The 21,150-nt window shown below is 51.6% G+C and overlaps 1 protein-coding gene across 1 annotated transcript in view; it reads right to left on the bottom strand.

Moving 5' to 3' along the window:
* Positions 1-21,150, bottom strand: part of GRIK4 (glutamate ionotropic receptor kainate type subunit 4) — a gene marked incomplete at its 3' end in the record, with an annotated part of 117,006 nt that overhangs the window by 25,609 nt on the left and 70,247 nt on the right. The window contains exons 7-10 of the mRNA XM_084274967.1: positions 12,399-12,560; positions 7,753-7,905; positions 6,863-6,967; positions 62-169 (exon numbers count right to left, since the gene is read on the bottom strand). Of these exons, the coding sequence (XP_084131093.1) occupies positions 62-169; positions 6,863-6,967; positions 7,753-7,905; positions 12,399-12,560 (528 nt within the window). The remainder of the gene's footprint in view (positions 1-61; positions 170-6,862; positions 6,968-7,752; positions 7,906-12,398; positions 12,561-21,150) is intronic.

Below are 21,150 nucleotides of genomic sequence, written 5' to 3'. Positions count from 1 at the left end.
CACCCCTAAGCGTTGGGTTGGCAAAGAGCTAACAGAAAACGTAGGTGACCCCCTCACTTACCAGGATGGTGGTGACAATGAGTGTGGTGTTGAACAGACTGTCTGATATGTTGGAGGAGAAGATCCTGTTGTCCATGCTGAGTCCTTCAGAAACGTGCCAGTGGCCGATCTGGAGAGATAAACAGCACAGTGAGGGAATTCAGAGGGCAAAGCACCGTACAGACCTGCCATATGGCTCCGGTGACTGACAACCATCGAGCTGGCCCTGGAAGAGATGTTTAGGAACGCTCCATTACCTTTACAATGCACCCCCACAACGGGCCAGCAGAGAGATTAACCTGCTGGTGCGCGGCACCGGCACACCTCCACCTGCATCACAACGCCAGAGTCCTGTCCCTGCTCACGCATCCTGCACCTTCCTGCACATCCTCAGCAAAGCCCCACACCGGGAGAAAGCCCCCCTGCCCTTTTCCTGGGGCTCACGGCAGCCAAGCAGGCACTGTCCCCAAATGACACCAAGACGGGTCCATCTTACCCACCACTCCCCATGCAGCTAAACCTCCAAACTCATCCCTCCCAGCGTGGTGCAGCCAGGCACCTCTGCTGTCCCTCATGCTAAGGCACAGCAGCTACCTCATGGCTGCAGGGAGAAGACTTGGTTGTTGCTCTCAACCCGGGGCATTTTGGCCACCCTGTTCACCTCCTCTCAGTTCTCTGGAGGTCACCTCCTAAAAGGGATGGGGCACAGGGGTGCTTCACAGGAGGCAGATGGCAAGGCCACGCTGCTGCCGGCTTCAGAGAGCACCAAAGTCTCACGATGTGACATGAGGAGATGGGGTTTCTGCCTCTGAAACTTCAAACAAAGGTTTCACCTGCCTGACAGCAAGGCAAACCTCCCGCTGTCCTGTGAGCGTCACCGGCATTAAAGGCTGGCACAGGCACTGTGAGCTCCTCAGAGGAAAAAGCCACTTCACAGGGAGTATGACAGCATCACATGTCACACCGTGATCCCAGAGCAGCAGTGCTGACGTGGGGCAGACGCTTTCCAGCCCTGACCAGCAGCTCCACCTTGGTGGCAGGTGGTGAAACCAAGCCACGTTCTCAGCAGCGCTGCACCGTGACTCATCTCCTCTTCCCACTATAAAGGATGCCAACTACTATGATTAAGTACCTCCAAACCCCTTTGATTGAGGATGATCACACCCAATAGCTCCACGGGCAGCTTAATTCACCCATCCAAGCATCAGCAAAACCTAATTCCCACTGCCAGTGGTGGGGACCAGTCCCCCAGCGCTTGGGAGGACATCGTGACTCAGCTGTGACGTGATGGAAGCGGCCGCTGCCTTCAGCCAGGGGGGAGGAATATTCAACAAAAACCTAATTTTAACTTCAGGAGCTTTATCTCCCTCCCTCTGAGCTCTGTGCAGGGAGACCAGCACCTCAAGCAGCTTGTTCAGAGCACACAGATTAGGGTCCTGCTCTCCTATGCTCCCTGAAACAGCCTTGGGTTTTTTTCCCAAGGATGGCTGAGGGAGGTCAGCAACCTGAGACTCCGTTTCTCCTACGAGATCTTTCTGCCCCCATTGGGTCCCAACTGCCTTCTGACATCGCTGAAGTGAGCTGCTGTGTCCCTAAGAGGGAGTGGGAGACCCCGACACGCAGCCCCTTCATGGCTCCTCCACAGCCAGAGCAAATCCAGTCCCAGTCCCCGTGCGCTGACACAAGCCATCGCGGCCGCTCTGGGTCTGAGGCAGGTTGTCCTTTCGCTGCGCCGCGGCTGTCAGGGTGGTGGGAACAAATCGATTTCTCTTCCATCAAGGAGTAATCTTGTTACCTTCAGAGAGGTGGGTGCCAGGCGGGTGCACTGCCACTGAAACGACTGGGAGGTGCACTGATTTACACCGCCCCAGGCCTGGGTCTGCACACTCAGTTGCTTGTCTTGGCAGTGCTTTGCCTCTGGCATGACTGATGGCTCCAGGACTTGAGAGTCACTTCCCACCTTGTGCATCTGAGCCAAATGCAACCCGAAACTGCAGCCATGCTGCTGTTCAGCAGGCTGAATCGCTCGGGATGTTGAGGAAAGGGCCGAGTCCATCCTCCTCCTGGCTGCTGGTGCAAATCCAGCCATTAGAAAAGCAGCTGCTTCCCCTGCGAGGGGTCACATTTTGGTCTCCTAAATCCCATCACAGTCTCCTAAATCCCATCTCCTCTTCGCTAGGCATGAGGAGCGGTGGAAGTGCAAGCAGGACAGCTCGATGGCTCTGCACAGGGAAAGCAGGCATGGGGAGCAAAGCAATGTCATGTACGTTGCCTGCTGTCCTCCTCAGCTGAAGTTGAGGCTCCAGGATGCAGCAGTGTGGGCAGAGCCCTCTGAGTGCCTGAGGGACTTGTTCACTCTGCAGGCACCACAGATGATTCCTCCGAGCTGTCAGCCCAGCCCCTTCGGCAGCAGTAAGAAGGGCACAGCATGGACCTCTGGATGTGCTGGAAGCAGTAACTCTCAGAGGCTCCCCACCAACGCTGGGGGTTATTAGCCTCCCCTGACAGTCAGGGACATGCAGGCACTGTGATGGAGTCTCAGAGCAGGCTGGCAGCAGGTCTTGGGCATCCCATTCTCTTTTCAGCTTGCTACGTCTTAGCTGTCATCAAGCTCATCGCATCATGGTCACCCTGCAAAGTGCAGGACTCATCTCCTGGAACGACAGTCCCAAACTGTGAGATTTACCATGTACCTCATGGACAGGGAGTCCTTGGAGCACAGCTTTATCCAGCACAGGGTCTGTGCTGGTGTGTTGGGACGGATTCACCCCCGCTGCGTTCCCCAGCCCCACACGAAGGTGCTCGCCTCTTGCCGTGCCTGCTGAACAGCAGCAGACTGGCTGCAGCTCTTGCCTCTCTCCCAGGGAGCCATCAGTCAGAAACATTGCCTAATTTTTTTTTTCTCCTCCCGGATTTCACAACCAGAGATTAGTGACAGATTAACTTTAATTTTAACAGCCCTCACTGCTCTCAAATTTGTCCCTCCCCTGCTGGCACACTGAGACTAATTGACTGCCGCCTCCTCCGACAGCGCAGTGGGTTTGACCTTGCTTTTAACACAGCACCAGAGCCAAACACTCCCATGCTCTGGGGTACTTCCACCCCATCCTGGCTGGTTCCAGCTCACCACTGTCCCCATCGCGGCATGATTAAGCCACTAATTGACTCCTCCCGCTGCTCGCCGTTTCTGAAGGGTTGTGTGTCAGAAGGTGGCTGGGATCCTCAGATCTCTCCCTCTCTTGCAAGATGGATGTCAAGGTGATTTTAATCAGTGCTACCTACGTATAAAGAGCCTCTGAAAAGCAGAAAACATATTCATCTGCAAAATGTGTCAGGAAACAATCACATGCTCTACAGTGTCTTGGATAAGATGGTGCTGTTGTTAAGGCTCTGGACTAGGACTTATGAGTTTTTAGGACTTGGGAGTTTTTAGTGGAGGATACGATTGGTCTGTATAAATACACCAGGTGGAGGAGGTCCACAGCAAAGAGGTAGAACAGCTTTTGAAGCTAAAATGACAGCGCTGGCACAAAAATAAACAAGACACAAACCATCCAGAAATAAAGAAGCTGAAAATTAGAAGAAGGTTTCTAATGATCAGAGGAGCTGAAGCAATGGCATACCTTTCCCAGAAGGGCAGCGAGGGCATCACAACCACCTGGCTGCAAGGTGGAGCTTGATACTTTTCCAAGAGGGATTTGTATGCCCTCGTGAGAGGTGACAGCCTGGATGGAGAACATTCCCTCCATATCCTCACACCATGTGGCCCCACTGCCAACCCCCTCGCCAGATCCTGGGGGGCAACAGACATCCAGCTCTTGGCAGGGTCTGTCCCTCAACTCCTGCTGGGGGTACCAGCTAATGAGGAACAAGTCCCACCGAGACCGAGGAGCATCTCCCAAGTTAAAAAGGCTTGATGTGGTGGGGATTGCAGAGAGCCTTGGAGCTATCGACTGGTAACTCATGTGTGTCCCACCAACATCCCAATTAGACCCCCCACCCCATAACTTCCACTGCTCTGCCTTGGGATGCCGGCAGAGCCTTTAGCTAAACAGCACCTAATCAGCTGCACCCGGGGCTGGGTGAGGAGTGATAGGCAGAGCTGGGCACAATGTGCCCACGGCAGGACTCCAGCCCTGACAGCAGCTTCTCCTACCCACCCTGCCTCTCCGCCACATGCCAGCCTTCCCAGGGCTGTTCCCAGGGCTGTATCAATCACAGCCCCTCTTCATTCCCTTCTCCTGTTAAGCTGCCAAAGCTCAGCTCTTGGTTTACTGCGAATCGCCGTGCTGCAAGCGGAGGGGTGTGCCACAGTGTCTTTTTAAAGGGGCAAAGAAAGGGGAAAGAATAAAAAGATGACATTTACAAACTCAGTCCTTGTCAGATCTATGGATCACCGGCACATTAATGAGTCTGGGCTTCCTCACACATCCTGTGAGCAGAGAGCAGCTCTCATATGGCTGGGGAAAAAATTTCCACTAGTTAGGCTAAATCAGGAAAAGCCACGTTTGATGTGTTACATAAATGTATTAAAAATTGGATGTCAAAAAGCCCTGCCTCTCCTTGCCCAAAAGCAACAGCGAGTTAGAAAAGCTAAGTGTCTCTAATTTGTTTGCTGGCTGGATCAGCTTCAAGATTTGGTGAATTCTCTATCAAAGCCGATGAGCTGGAAGTCCCTGTGGCTTCGATAGATGGATGGAGAGAAGGGGAGAGGGAGAGAAAGACAGAAAGAGGCAGAGAGCGTGAGCTTGATTAAAACTAAGGAGGGAATAGAAGTGTTTCAAACAAGAGCCTGAGCAAATTAGTTAATATAAGCCTTGGGAACAAGATTGCCTCCAGGATGCAAAAGCCTGTTCCTAACCCCATCCCCTCACAGTGGGTTTAGTTAAACGATTTCTAACGATTTATTTAGTCATTTTGATGAGGAGAAGCTGGGTTGGTGAGAAGGAAATAACCACCCGTGGCACAGCAGAGTGGCCTTTGGGTTCGGTCTGCAGTGATGGAGAGAGGGGCAGGGCCCTGCCCAGATTTCACAGCTCCATCTGGGGATGCCCGGTCCTGCCTGGCACATCACAAGAAACTCCTGCAGCCTTCGAGGGACTCCAACACCCTTGGGTTGCTGCTGTCAGCCAGGCAGGACCCCCGAGAAGGGGAAAGCAGACAGCAGAAAGGCTGCCACAGGCATGCTGAGCAGCTTGGAGCAGTTATACCAAGACTAACTCCTCCCTGGTGGGTTTCTGGCAGGAGAGGGCTTGCAGCCACCACTGGCTCTCAGCAGGCAGCTGCGTGGGCCAAGGGGCTGCTCGGCCTTCCAGCACCTTGTTACTGCAACAGGAAGAGATTAATCACTGTTGGGACAGCCAAAAAGTTTAGTCCTCAGCCCAGGTTTCCCAGGTACCTCTAAAAGATGGAGCTGCTTATTTACTGAGCCATCACACGCAACAGGGCCATAAAAAGGTTTTCTACTGTCAGACCAGGTTTATTGGGAAGAGCTCTGTGGAGCTCTGGGAGAAGCCCTGCTCCGAAAGGACCTGAGCTCCCTGCCACGTTTAAGCACATCAAGCTGTCGTAGGGAGGGTTGCAGCACTCGCTGCTTTTGCTCCAGGTGAACACAGGCTCTTATGAATGCGGATGGGCTCGGACCTGTCACTACTGCTCAGAGTACAACGGGCTGGGGAAGCGATTAAAAGGGCATTGGTGCAATGAGAGAGCGTGCTGTGGGGAAAATGCCATCCCTATCCCCCACTCCTGCGGCTGAAGGAGGCATCAAAGCCAAGCTTGTCACTTGACAGGTAAGAACTGGCAGGCACCATCCTTGCCAAGGCTGAAATTCACTGCTGCCAGACTGGGAGAGATTTCCTGACGCTGAAATGCTGTCGATGTGGGGTAGGATACAATAGCTTTTCTTCTCTGCCACCGTCTAGGAGAAGTGGCAATCTCCGAGAAAAGGGCAGGTGTAGAGCTGTCAGCAGGGAAATAAGACAGACAAAACCCCTCTTTCTGAGGCATCCATCTTTTTCTTTCCTGTGTGAGGATTTACCAGTAGAACTCCAATTCCCACGTCACATAATTTCAGTGCTTTGATATCCATGGCCCCGCACAGCTACGCTTAACCTTAGCTGAAGTCAGGAAATAACCCTTGGACAGAAAGAGGGTGACAAGCAGAAAAAGACCCAACACTGTAAGGAAGCCAATGAGCCCCTGAGCTGAGCAAATCCATTACAGAGGAACACACACCATAAACTGAGAGGTAAATTACCTTGTGCTCCTCCTGCGTGCCAGGCTGGAGAGGAACAGTGGGGATGCAGGATTGCCCCCTTTGCTTTCCCTCCCAGGAGCGGGTGTCTAGAAGGTGCTGTAGCACCCTTTTATGCCCATTTCATGGGAAATCCTTGCTTTTTTCCTCCATACAAATAATTTTGAGTACCTGTGCCTCCACAAACTTAAGAACAAAAGCGGTTTGTGTGTGAGCTCGCAGCCAGCACACACTTTGAGGCCAGAATTATGGTCTGTACAGGAGGGTTACTGTGACAGGACAGACACTACCTCTAACATCATCACCTCAGGGGCCCAATACATTAAGGCAAAGCTCTATTATCTTGAGACAAGTTCCTGATGAAGTGAAACACAGCTTGTTTGCCAACCCAGGCCCAGGGAGCGCTCCTGCTACACCCACGCCAACCTTCTCACTTGCCAAACACCTCGTCTCGCAAACACCCTGGGTTTTGGGTGTCCAAAACCCCCTCAGCCCCACAGAAGGGGCCCGAGCCAAGCTCTCAGCAGGTTACAGCAGGCCGTGCCCAGGCAGCGCGGCCGCTCTTACCTGCCGGAAGCCGCCACGCGTGTGCTGCAGGATTTTCAGGGCATAGTTGGATCGCTGGCCTTTGCTGTTGAATTCGATGTGGCCGGTGAGACCTTCCAATTCTACCTGTCCAAGAGAGAATGAGTTACAGCGCCCATCGAGGCGGCTCACCCCACCGCCCGCACACCAGCCACCCACCCTCCCAGCAGCAAGGCAACCCTCATGTCTCGATCCTAACTGCTCTCAGAGGCTGGCTAGGGTAGCACAGAGAGGTGTGGAGGGCAGCAGCAGAATCAACAGTGCGAGGCAGGGTTCACATACATCAAAGTGATGTTAGGCTCAGTTTCAGCTGAGCCTTCCTTTGGGTGAAGAAAAGAATGTCTCACAATGCTTCAATTGCATCCTGAAGAGCTCCTTCAGCATGGTCAGGCTTAGCTTTAAGGAATGACAAACTTTGACTGCTTCACAAGGCTGAAACTTCAGGACCTGTTCTCACACCAGAACTGGCCCTTATCACACTTCAGAGTTCAAAGGAGCCCAAAGCCCTTCACAGGGAAGCTCACCTCTTGCCGCTGAGCTTTCAGCAATTGTACTGCATGACCTTGTATCAGCTCAAGTTCACTCAAAACAGAGCTCGAATCACTTAGAAACACTCATACTTTAAAAAAAAAGTCAAAAAAATCACTGAATTCCAGTTTTTCTGCAGCAAAACCTGAAAACTGGAGAGTTTCATGTCATTCCAAGGCCAGTGACAAACCAGCCCTCAGATCTCCTTTCTTTTCATTCCTGGTGCTACCTTCAAAGAGCCCGGTGCTCTGTGCCAGTGCCAGCGTGTACATACACATCTTTTGCTGCCGGCGGTGACGAGCGCGAGCAGCTAACGGGGCAGCAAAGCTTCAGTCCCTTCTCACCATTCGCAAGTAGTTCATGAGGCTGGTGCCGTGCTGCCAGATCTGGGCAGACCCACAGGACAGGGGCTTCACACCGATCTCCTGGCTCCGGTTCAGCTCCTGCACGGCAGTCACCACAGCGTACACAGCATCAAACAGCAGGGCAGAGGAGAGCTGCGGGGCAGAGGGAGAGCAAGATTGAGATGGGAAGGCGAAATCCAAGCTTCCCGCTGTACCTTCAGGACCTTGTGGGGGAGTGCTCAGTTCACAGCCTCGGTGGGGATCAGGAAGGAGCAAAACCCTGGGCTGCCTCTGTGCAGACAGCAAGCCCTGCCTGCCTGCTGTTCGGCTCCAGCAGCCCCCTGCACCCCGTCTGCACCCAGCTGAGGGCAGGAAACCAAAGCAGTAGCATCCCTGAACCACTGCGCCTGCACAGGCATCACCGGTGCAACTGCAGTCCCTATACCAGCCCCAGCCTGTTCCGATTCTCCTTCCCTTCTTGCTTGCTTCCTTAGCCTTTAAGTCTCTGCTTGCTTGTTCCTCAGGGTCTCTAACCCCTTCTAAGCAAGCTGCCGGTTGCTTGGTGCTTTGGTGACCCCCTGATTAATCCCTTGGCCAGGGGGAACGCTCCTGAGAGCATGAGATTTATAGATGGCTGGGCAGAACCCAGATCCTGTGCCTGCACCCACAGGAAGGATGACTGTGCTGCTTCAGCCTTCATTGGGCCACCAGAGTCCTCCTTCGATCACTGCTACGAAGGGCAGAGCCATGAGAACCTGACCTGCTTCTCAAACAACTGAGTCTCACCTTCCAGACCCCAGGGAGATCATCTAGTCCCTCACTCCAGTTTTCTGCTGGATGTTACTGCTGGAGCAGTGTCCGGACACACAGAGCTCATCCCTCTCCTTCTCCTCTTTGCTTCGTTTGCCTTTCATCAGACTCTCTGCCCATCAAGTCTCACAGAGCCTGGGTTTTGCCCAGGCACAACCATTTTGGGTTTCTGGTGCAGTTAATAATCAGCCATTTGCGCTCTCGTGTTCACTGTTGTGACTAAGATTTCACTTTTAATTACTGTCACCTCCTGACTGAGCTGGAATTAAGCTGTTGCAGCTCATTACTATCAAGGCTACATTTTCCTTGTGGCTACTTCTGAGAGCATCCTCTTACCCTCCCAGCTCCTGACAGCGGGTTTGGTCCTGGGGCTCCGTTCCCCACCTTACCCTGTTTGTGACTTAGAGCACTTCAGCCATATCTGCATCCCCCATTCCTCCTACAGCCTGACCACATTTATTCCCTCCTGCCAGCGCTCCTGCCAGGGATTATCTCACCCAGTTCAATCATCCCAACGAACCTTTGGCTTCAACGGCGTTACTAATTGGAACAGAGCAAGCCAGACTTAACCCTGCTTGATCCTGCTCAGATCAGTGATAAGGCCTCATTGACCACACGGGCCTGGGGTTAGGCAGTTAACAAGCAGCACAGAGCCTTAAAACACAGAAGGCAGCACAAGTTCAAAGCCATGATTCCAGCCCAATGCCAGCAGAAGCCAGCTCTAAGGGCACCTCTCGCTTTCCCAGCCCCCCTCTGCCTGCACACACACATATTCCACAATCACACTTCTCCTGTGTGCACGTGTTTATTCCATCTTGCACATACAGTATCTGGGGACTTCCCAGGGAGCATTACCAGTTGGGTTGGCACCCCTTGGACTGGCATCTGACCCTTCTCTCAAGCAACAGGCAGGACCTTCGGTCACAGATGTTGAGGGCTCTCTGCTGATCCTAAGGACTGGCTGGCTCCAGAGCTGTGAAGCTTTATTACAGCTATTGTGCAGGTCATAAACTGTAACACCAGAGTTGCTGAGCAGCCCGAGGACACAGATGGAATTGGTGGGTGAGTGGGAGCAGAAATTGGGTATCCTGTTTGGATTGAGATCTCTCAGGCCCCCTGGTGACCACAGCATGCCTGCCTCCTGCACCTCTTCCCCTCCCTTTGCAGGTCAGTACACGATTGTTTTTTGTTTAGTATTTGATTTAAACATTCCCTTCTCAGGAAGCATTTTCAGGAGCTTCTTAAAGGAGCTGATATATCCTTCTCCTTATTTTTCTTTTTCCCCTCCAATACAAGTTCCTTTCCGCTCCAGCCTGTCCTGTCCTCTGTCCCTGTTCCATGAAGCTCTTTTGCTTAATTTCCACTGTGGACCGACCCACACTAAGGTTACAGGACACCATGCATACTGAGCAATTGCTTTCCTGAACCAGGAAACATATAAATACCAGTTGGCCAAACAAAAATACATGACAAGAGCAAACTCAGCCCCCATGACCCCAAAGTTTCACCATCTCACACCAAACCAGCCCAGCATTTTTAATTGTCTCCTGGTGGGTTTTCATTTCCATCTTCCCTGAGCAATTAATGATCTCTTATTAGCTGCTGAGCCAGAGACTTGTAGATCTCAGCGAAGCATTTGACATTATCGACTGAAATATGATATTCTGTAGCCTCAAATGATTTGTTGGGATTTCTGGCAAGTTCTCTTAGGATTTTGAGCAATGTTGGGACTGTGGAGGGGGCTGTGATACATGGGATCAATTCCTGCCCAGAGCAGCAGCTCCTCTGGGTTCTTTGCTCTCTCTGGATTTTGCAGGCAGGCAAGTGTCCTCTTGCAGGGTTAAGAGAGGGGTTAATACCACTTCCAGCTGCCTCTTGCAGCCCCGAAAATTCAGACTGGGTCCTTTCAGTACATCCAGTCCACTTCCCTGCGGGTCGTGGTGGGACAGACACAGAGCAGCACAGAATCACAGAACCACAGACTTGTAGGGGTTGGAAGCTACCTCGAGAGATCATCGGGTCCAACCCCCAGGCTCTTGTACCTCAGGGCCATCACCTTCAGCAGAGGAGCAGAGGCAGCTGGAGGCAGCCCCTTTGTACCTTCCTCCAGGCAGCTTCAGCAAGGGGGACCTGTCAGTGCTCCTGCGTACGCCGCCCCAGCTTTCCTCACGTCGCCTATAAAACCTCTCACTGCGTTTATGTTCTCGTTTTACACCACAGCTTTGTCACTCTGTCACAAAGAGCCAATTTGCCTGTTAACAAATTGATTCTCTCCCCTGTGCACGCTGCCTGAGCCGTGCAGGATCCCTGTTGGTTTCGTGCCACCTCTGCAATGCATGAGCTCCGTGACCAGCTGCACGTGAGCTCAGCAGCTGCCCTCTGCTCACAGGTTCAGGGGTGACAGGGGACTGTCCCCTCTCACTGCCTCTGAAGCCTGGTTCTTGACAACGAAAACTTTACCCATGAAAATCAGCACTTGATGGATGCCCCATCAGAGCAAAGCTCCAGGAAAGGGAGCAGATGGTGGGCTGGGCAGACAGGCTGGCTGCTGCGTCCCCCTCAGCACGGTCTGCTGCTGTACCCAAGAACTAAGGTGTTGTTGGAGGCTACAACTGTGGCACAAAGCCCTGGGAGCAGCTCACCAACTAGAAAGGGTCCAGAAACGAGCATCTCCAGCCCTGGTGTGCATCAGCCAGCGGGACCATCCCCACCCATGCCTGTACAACAGCTCATGCTGTCTGATGCCCCGTGCCTTAGGAGCAGGGCTGGTGTCCCAGCTCAACCTCAGCACGCTACAGCTCCTTACTGGATGCAGCATACCTTCCTCACACCACCACAGCCACTCCACTCCACACTAACAGCAGGTGAAGCAGAAGGTCCCACTTGAGTTTTGATTTAGGGAAGTCTCCCAGGTAAAGGCCATGTCTAAGGGTACGCTGATCTCCAGGGAGATAGGAACAGGTTTGGTGGTTAGTGTGGGTTTTGCCATGTGGGTTTTTTTCCTTTTCTTTTCTTCCTAAAATATTATCATCTGTATCTTTGCCCCCAAACATAACACAGAGAATTAAAACCATTAAAATCCTGTGAAATAGACTTTACAATCTGGATTTTATTCAATGACATAAACACTTAATTACAAACATCTGTTTTAGCCTAAATTCTAATTACCTAATCTAGCCATCTGTAATTTGAATGATTTTCTCTGATTTCCTTTCTTTGCAATGTGATTAATGAGAATGGCATTAGAGCAAGCAGCTCCCTCCTCCTTCCTCAAACACTCTCTCAGCTCCAGCAAGAAAGCCCTGGGATTTTGCAGCTCACAGGAAACCTCCCTCCTGTCACTTCCAGCTGTTAAGCTTCCTTTTCCCTTTTTAGAATGAGCTATCCCACGAGATATCTGCTTCCTAGGACTAAAAGGGGAAGTTCTTACTCAGAGAGATGCTCTCTGGAAGATGAGACCTGCCAGACTTCCAACGGCAGAGACAACACGTGGCAGAACACTGCTGGATTTCCCTTGCAGCCATGGAAGAGGAAGCACACACCCTGCCTGGGAATATTTCACTCCACCTCTGCTCTGTATCTTCACCAGCCAGGGCATCTGGACACGGTGTATTGTATTGGTGATGGAGCCTTGCTATGAACACAGAGTAAACCTTCACATCGCCAGAAAGAAATCACCTTTTGGTGAAGACTCTATAGCAGGGTTGCACAGAATCACCACAGGACATCAGGAGTTGGAAGGGAGCTTGAAAGATCACCCAGTCCAACCCCCCTGCCCCAGAGCAGCATCACCTAGATTAAACTGCACAAGAACACATCCAGCTGGAGTTACTTACTGCTGGCCCAGTGAAAGGAGCGTGATCGCAGTTCTCCTGCCAGGACTGGTTGAGGCTCTGGACAAACTCTTGGAAGAAAGCATGAGACTGGTTGAAAATGGAAAATCCCAGGATGTTGACTCGGTCATCCAGCAGGCTGTCCAGGCGCTGGAGGGAAAACTCCTACAGCAGCCCAAAACAGAAAATGGGATTAGGGAAGAAAGCAGGTGGCAAAACCTTCAGAACCACTCAATCCCCCCCGAAGTAAAGATGGGAACCTGCACATGGAATCTCCCACCTCCCAGCTGGGGCTAAGCAGGGCTCGACTCAGCAGACTGCCCATCTCAGGCTTTTAAGGAAGATGCCAGCCGCCCCGATGCTTTATCGGCCAAGTTCAATGAAAAGACCAAATTCCCTCCCAAGTGGCTTCTGGGAACTTTTCATCCCTGAGCCATGGTTCCTGCCAACCACATGTATGTATCCTTTGCAGCCCACAAACCAGCTCTTCTGACAGGAGCTCCCTGTACCACAGAGGTTACAGTGGCGGTGGGGAGGTGGGTGATGCTTTTCAGATGAAGCCAGTAACCTGCCATAAGTAGCTGGAGAAGGTCAGCTGTGTCGTGAGAGGTCCAGAGCACACAGCTCCTTAGCATATTTATACTTCCCAAGCAACACTCTCTCCAAACAGTCCCAGAAAAGCATCCCTGCTGAGGTCACCCTGAACACACTGCTGTGCATGGGTATCACCAGGGCTGAAAGCCCCAGACAGTGGGAGTATGCGGGCAGTGGTTGCCCATCCAAACCCAGGGCAGGAGGGATCCCCAAGCCAAGACCACCGGACTGTGGACACCCATTTCTGGAGAGGAATTAACGTTCCTTCTTTACTGTTTTTAGTTTCCTTGGAGCACCCTGAACTGGTCTCCCCTAGCCTGGGCAGCAAGCATCACCCACTGAGTGCAGCTGCCCTACCACCACCGTGTCGGACTCAGTGACACAAAGCTTAAACTGTTAAATTCAACCAGTTCCTCTCTGCAGGGCAATCCCACCCTCCCACTTTGTTCCATGGGGTACCAGGAGGAGACACCAACCACGGGACATCCTAATGCCCCTGGGGAGGGTGGGAAGGTGCTTTGACCACGGGCTTTGGTGTGGGGCTCATCCTCTGGCAGATCTTAAGAGCAAAACACTAAGATGCATAAAAATGACTGTACAGATATAAAAAAAAAAAAAAAAAAAACAACCCAAAGCTAAAAGGGACAGCTCTGTTTTGGAACTCACATCAATGGAAGAAGCTGTTACACGACAGATCCAGCCCCTGCAGAAGTGTCCAGCCCTCCTTGTCCTATTAGCAGGAAATAACGATGCCTCCCTCACTAATTCCTCTTTTGCTAATTGCTGAAATGGAGTGAGAAGGTGGGAGTAATAGTTTCAGAAGCTGTTGGATACCCATTCCCTTCATCACCCATACGAATGTCTTTTGGCTCGGTGGACTATGAGATCTCAGCAAGTCAAGTCATTTTTTATCTCTCCTGCGTGCACGTAGGAACAATGCCTGTAAATCTCTGAAACATGGAGTTAACAAGACTATTCCAGCCCAGCAAACTCCCACGAGAGCGCGATCAGACACAGGATTAAGTGCATTTTGGACACAACCACATTAACGTTAGGTAACATGAAATTGCCTGTGAACTATCGATTCATTTGAATGATATTATCCTCCTGCCTTCCTGACAGGTTATCCATTTACCCACAGCATCCTGTCAACCCGCACGACGAAGGCAGATGGCTAATGAGGACCCGGGCCTGAGGAGATCCTGGATGCAAGCAGAGCAGCAGGAGATATGTCGAGCCCCTGTAAAACACTACCTTGCCCCCAGCCAGAGCTGGGAGGCAGATGGCACGGGGCACAATTCGTGCAGCTGCCCCACTGCCCTCTTGGCTCCTTTACAGCAGAAGGAAATTAGATGTTACGTACCAAAACACAGAGTCCGAGGGTCCTGCCTCAGGCCAGACTGCCCAGATCTCCAGGCAGCTGAGACTAGTGCCTGCCTTTATTTTGCCTTCTCTCCCTCTAAGCTTTTGGGCTTGCTCAAGCCCTGGCAAGTTTGTTACACTCTTCTCCTTAAACAACCAATTCCCGGGTGAGGGGATGAGCCCCACTGGTTTCCAGTCACATGGGGAAACTGAGGCAGGGCTGTGATTTGCCCCGGTAGCACAGCAGTCGCAGGGCTGAACCCAGGAGCACGGTCTGCTTGGGCTGGCTGGGGGACGGGGTCAGTCCCAGCCCTGGGCTCAGCTCCCCATGCTGCTTTTGGGACAGACACCCACCCACGTCAGCCCAGTTTCCTGGGATGACCACCATGGCCCACCCAAGGATGGAAGCACCCGCCGGGCTCGCTGCCTCAGAAAGCGACTGCCACACGCTCCCGCTGGAGCCAGCAACTCGCTCCAGTTCACATGTGAACAGCAGCTTCTTCCCAGCCCTGTTAGCGGTGGCTGCTCACTGCAAGATCGCTCCACCTCTACAGCCAATGCTCTCCATACCCACCTTTTCCTAGGCAAGCCTCCAGCTGCAGGAACCCCCATTTCTGTGGCTCTCACACTCGCAAAGCATCCACCTCTAACTCACAGGGATTACCTAGCCCGTACGCGATCTCCCTGAGCTGCTCCCTGTCCCTCCCCTCTGCTCCAGTCTCTGCCTTTAAATGTTTTCCCACCAGACGTGCACAAGAGCATTCGGCAGACCCAGGTCAGAAACAAGCAGATGAGCCATGAGCTGCCTATGCAATGAGATGGAGATAGACCACCCTTGGGGACACACTCCATTTGTAACAGGATAAGAGAGATTTGGTAAGGTCAGGCTTGCTCCAGAGGGCAAGGGGTGAGAGCATCCAGACACTCCAGTAGCTGCCAGCTCAGCTTCTGTTGTCCTTGTTTGTTTTTCCCCTTTCCTGTGCAGGCATTCACCACAAAGCAGCACAACCTGGGGTACAGAGAAGACCAAAGACCACACCAAAGCTAATTTCAAGTACCCCAATCCCAGCTGCCTGAATTCTTCCTCCTCTTTCGGTCTGTTTTTTGAAGCGTCCACCAAAAGTCAATATCCAGTTTCATGAGATCTCAGAAAAAAAGTAGGCCCTGAAGGTCTGCAGCCAAAATTAATGAACTTTTACTGAAGAAAAATCCCCAAGCTTTGCTCAAATCACAGCGAACTCGGCAGCAGCACCAGGCAATTACAGTGTAGGTTTTCTGACTTCTACTACAGGGCTGCAACCACCACACTACATGTGCTGTTAAATAACAACACTTAGCAATTCTATGGCACTCCATATTTCCAAAGTGCTAAGGCACACATTAGCTAATTGAATACAAAGGGGTTCCCTGGGAGTCAGCGCTGGAGGAGTTATTAGAGGATGAAGTCACTCTTGGGTTTGTGTGCTTCATGCGGCACTCGACCCGCATTCCCACTTTGCGGCAGCAGACAAAACCTACGGGGTGACCTGAACGTTTAGATCATCTGGAGAACCTGCCCAATAAAAGCCCCGCAGCCCAGCTCTGTCATGCTCCATGCTGAAGGCACGAGCTCGGATTTTCTGGCGTCGCTGGCTGTGAGTTACGGTGGGGGAGATTTACAGGCCACAGTCTCCATGCCATTAGAAACATAAACCGGCAGAGGTGTGGGTGTACCACTCGGTGTGAGGCTCCAACACCTTTGGATTGCGTGCCAGCTGATCCCAAGCAAGACTCGGCCCCCATAAGCCCCCTCCCACCTCAGCTTGCATCAGTGATGGGGCTCCTGCAATGCGCCGGCAGGTTCCTGATGGAAACCCCACTCCTGCCCTGTCCATTTGGCTCTGTAACACACAGCCAGCTCCATGTACAAAATCATTGCTGCTTTGCCACGTGGGGACAATTTCCTTGCTGGGAAATTATGCCCACAATATGGAGGAGGAAACTGAGGCACAGAGCAAAAACCAGCAAGCAATTCACAGCCTGACAGCACAATTCAGCCTCAGAGAGAGATGGATTAACAAGGTGCCTTACTATGCAAAGCATCAAAGCTGGGATTTGTATTTAAGCATGTCACTGCCAAAATATCCTCCAAAATCTACACCCCAAGTAATCCACTCCCAGACTAAAGCAGACAAATGATGTCCAGGTCTTCCCTCACTACGGGCCCCTCTCAAGACTGGGAAGAGGCTGGAGACTTCTGCATGGAAAGGGCCAGGCGAGTGGGGATTATTAGCATGGAACAGGCTGTCTGATAAGCAAATGTTTTTTAAGTGGTGCAGCTGGGAGCCCTCGAGACTCCCCTGCTCTGCCACGCAGCAGTCTCACCTCAGCGAGTGGCTCCTGGCAATTCCTCGGCCCCGCAGCTCTGAGACGGGCAGTTTGCTATTCAGAGCCCCACATCAGCCATCGAGACTCTTCCAGCTTTATCAATTTAGCTGGGGATATTGTTCCACATCCCATTTGTGCTCAAAACCTCCCTGCCCGGCTCGATTCTTATCGCCTTTTTAATAACCGGGATCGCCCGGGAAGCAGGGAGGCAGCAGCTGCTACCTGCATGCTGAAAACAAGGCTAAAGCCACCCCAGGACCTTCTGGCACCCTGGGCTGACCTCACCCCATCCCAGCCTGCAGAAAGGAACAGGACTTGTCATTTCAACCTGCACCGACACCGAGATGTCCCCATCCCTCCCCTCCTCTCTTGCTCGCACACACACGTGGTTATCTTCCTCTCCTAATTTACTGCAAGGCCTTTATTGGATTTTTGGACGTGCTGATTAGCAGCCTCCAAAACACCCTCTGATGCTGTCACTGCCCAGTGCTCAGCAGGAAAACCTCCTGGTCCTGCGAGCTCAGCAGTCTGCACTGACCTCCTTCCCCTCGGTCCCAGCCAAGGATCTGGCCCTGACGGCAGCAAAGGGTGATTTACACCAGGCACAGGCTCGCTGTGGGTGCAGAACACGCTGTACTTAACCGTTCCTTCTCTATTTTTACGTGGGATGGGAAGGAGAACCCTGGGCCAAGGCTTCCATTTCTCTATTAAGCCCTCACTCTGGCAAAACTTCTGCTTCCCGAGCGTTTGGTGCTTCCAAAAGCTGCCACCCTCCAAACACAGACTTTCAATTCCCATTCTGAGATTGCCTGGCAGCTTTCATGGCAGAGCCAAACCTTCAGGTAGCACAAAGTCAGCACAGCTGCAGTGACTTCACTGCTGACACCACTGGATGCCAATGATGAGCATCATTGTCCACCACTTTTGGGTTAGCCAGAGGGGATCGAGCATCTTGGCTCTTTGGGCAAACAAAACTCTTTCCAGGGAGTCCCTCTGCAGACTGTGGGTGTCAGAACTAGGATGCTTAGTCCACATGGGTAGCAGGTACCACCCTGGTCCTGTTTACACAGAATGAAGCTGGTGTAACTGCTCTGCAGTTACTCCAGGCTTTCACAAACATGTCGAGCCCTAAGCAAGGCAGAGAAGAGAGAGCAGAAGGACTCCTCCTCTTCCAGGGACACCCAGACAAACAGGGGTCCCTCAGAAACAGCTCAAAAAGAGTCCCCTGTCACCGAGGTCCCCCACAGATCTCTTGGGCTCGTGGAGATCATTAGCTGCAGCAAGTACAAGAAGGAAGAGAACCGTGCAAGTCAACAAGGGACACAAAACACAGATCAAGGAGAAAGACTTCCCCAGGGTTCCCCTCCTCCATAACAGAGGCATGCTAGGGACTGTCCCCCTCAAGCACCCCCACCAGCCTACCCATCATTACGTGAGTGAGCATTTGGCTCCTGCAGCGGTGACTTTGGCATCACCTGGCACCAGTTTTCACCCCTCAGACCATCAGGCCACCTCTGTTAGACATGTCAGTGGGGAAAACACCTGCCTTCACCTCTCTGGATCCTGCTGCTGCCCTCTAGGCTGAGCTGTGAGTCTGTTAATCATCCCTAAGCTCCTCTAAGAACACATTTATTTATTTACTCAAGTGGACGATATTATGTTAAGTGCTTTATGGTTTCCTTGAAAGGCTGGGTTTATTTATAAACTATTGACAGAGTCAATAAGTTTATAATGGGCCACATGTAAAAATCAATTTCTCTGGAAGGAAAAAAAAAAGTCCTTGCAAGCAACAAATTGTGGCCTTTTGAGGAGGTAAGTGGATGTGGGAGATGTACCCAAGGCACTGCTATTCAGCTAGTCATGCAGTTAAAGAGGAACTGCCATCTCAATGAACTTGGGGACAATTATGGGGAACTGTCCATATATTATCCGTTTGCTTTTACAAAGTTGATGTATCACAAAAGCATCAGTGTGCCATATGCTAGTAAGGATGGGTCTTTTACCTCCTCATGCAAGGAGAGCTATTAAATGTTGGAGGCTGTTCTTCAGACGAGAGCAATTTAGGAAAATACATTGCCCATATCCTTAGCAAAGGCAATTTACTTCAACTTCTCTGCAGGGAGCCTGAGGTTTGAAGAGTGTCCAATCCCCAAAGAGCAAAGGGTCAAGCACTAATGTCGGGGCCTGAACAGCACAGCTCTCAGAAAACAAGGGGTAGAAAGTCTGGAAGACAAGTAGGATGAGGCACCGTGAGGACAGAGAAAAGGAGAGAGTTTCCTCTTGCAGCAGAGGGCCTGGGTTCTACCTGAGAGAGTGATTCACTCAACAACTAGAAGCCAAGCACAGGACAGACCCTGAACACCACATAAAGAGGACCCAAGGCAGGTTAAGGTAGCGCAGGCAGGAACAGCTCACTGCTTCGTCTGAAAGCTCCTTTTCTCCTGCTAACTAGAACGAGGAGAAATTGCTCTGGCATCCTTGCAAAAACCTGATTTGTTTGCCCTGCTACCACACGCCACTGGAAACATGGACCATAAATCCAGGGAATGATCAAGGCTCTACAGAAAGGTTTGCATCAGCTGCCGGGAATCGGGAAGGTTGGCTGGACTGGGAGGTAACATTTGTCAAAGCCCAAGGAGGGAGCCCACACTCTTCCCTGGCACAGTGGGACTGAACACCAGCCCCAGAAAAAGCTCATTTCACCAGGAGAAGGCAATTTCACAGAGCAGGGCTAAAAACCCAAGCTCCACGGTCCCAGCCAAGAACTAACCCAGTCTCAGCTTTACTGTACATCATTCCCTCTTTCCAAGGCATGTTGCCTTACAAAGGATATACTACCACCGAAACACGTGATGTCATCTGGGTGATACGATCACTGGTTTCCCCCCCATTTCCAATGGGACATCCAGAGTGACCATGCAGCTTTAAAAAACAGATCTCATCCTATAGGAAGACCAACCTCTTTATAAATTACCAACAAAGAAGAAAAAACAGGAAGCAAGGAAAACCAAACCCAAACTGATTTATCTGGTCTCTGGAAATTGAATACGGCAGCTGTTTTATCAGCACCAACACCTCCGCACAATATTGTCAGGGAGCAGAACTGCATCCAACCAACAGAGCATCTGACTCAAGGCACTAGTAAAACTCCTTTACACCTTCCTTCTTACAGTAATAATTTTAATTGTTTCAATTATTTTCATCTAATCTCCTTGATAAATGTTTTCAAATTTAAACCCAGCCTGAGGTCCATATGTTACGTTTTAAAAATAAAAAAAGAAGAGAGAGAGGAAGAAAGGAAAAAAAAAAAGACATAAACAACAACAAGCTACACAGAATTAACAAGCTACAAGAATTAATTGTAGCACAGGACTTTTGAAGGCATCCAACAGCCCCCCTGCCTTGCACTGCAGATTTCAAGGACTTCCAGCATGGGGAGGAACATTTTTCCTGTGCACAACAGCATGTTTCCAATGCTCTAATCATACACTGGCATTATCAGCACTACTACTGTTATTGTTATGGAGCACACCATCACCCCCTCACACAATCCTAAACTGTATGGACACCCGGGAACCCTGTGCCCTGCTGGGAAGTGGGGAAGGGACAAGGATGAGCAGCTCCGAGCTCATTTGGGACTGCACAAACCAAGGTGTGGGGAGCAGCCACCCACAGGCTCGGCGTTTGCCATTACAGTTTCAGCCTGCCCAGAGGGGTAAGCCCCAGAGCAATGGAGTTCATCACCATAAGGAGATGCCATGAAGAAACTTGGGTCAACCTGAGGATTTTCTGCCAGGTCAGAAGGGTGCTTGGTTGCCACAAGGATGGATGCGGGGAAGGAAAATACCACACACCCGCTCTGACTGTGAGTTTCATTAGGACTCCTGGAAAATTTGTTGAGCTTCTGCTGCTGACAAAAAGGGTCCCTTGAGCTGGCTGAAGGAGCCTGATAATGAATCCACACGCAGTAAATTAGCCTGTAGATATTTTTACATCCGGCTGCTCGTCTCGGCTCCGATGGAAATGTATTGGGGGCTGAGGACTTCCTCCTCGTTTGCTCCCGCAATCTCCTGCCAAAGGCTGGCATCTGCTTTCACGCGCCGCTCTGCCTCCCCGCTGCACGGCGGGGAGAGCAACGCTGACGCTCTCTGCAGTCATCAGGACGGCGACGGAGGAGCCGTCACCCCCCAGCCATCCTCCCCGTGGAGCGCTGCCAGGGGAGTTGCAGCAACTTGCCTTCATCTAACCCTCCGTGGAGAGCAGAGCTGCCACGCACAACTGGCTGTCGGCTGGGACGGGCTTATTAAATAAAATTAATGCTAGGAGACAGAAACAGAATTCCCCTCTAGTGCCGCAGGGCAGGTGTTTAATTCAGCATTTTATCCCCTTTCCTCCTCTTCTTTTGCCTGAACTGTTTTTCCATCTCCGAGCA

This window comes from Gallinula chloropus (genome assembly GCF_964237585.1).
Source record: "Gallinula chloropus genome assembly, chromosome: 24".
In the NCBI taxonomy this organism is placed as follows: domain Eukaryota; kingdom Metazoa; phylum Chordata; class Aves; order Gruiformes; family Rallidae; genus Gallinula; species Gallinula chloropus.
Note: the sequence above shows the minus strand (reverse complement) of the source record. Positions and strands in the feature narration are given on the sequence as shown.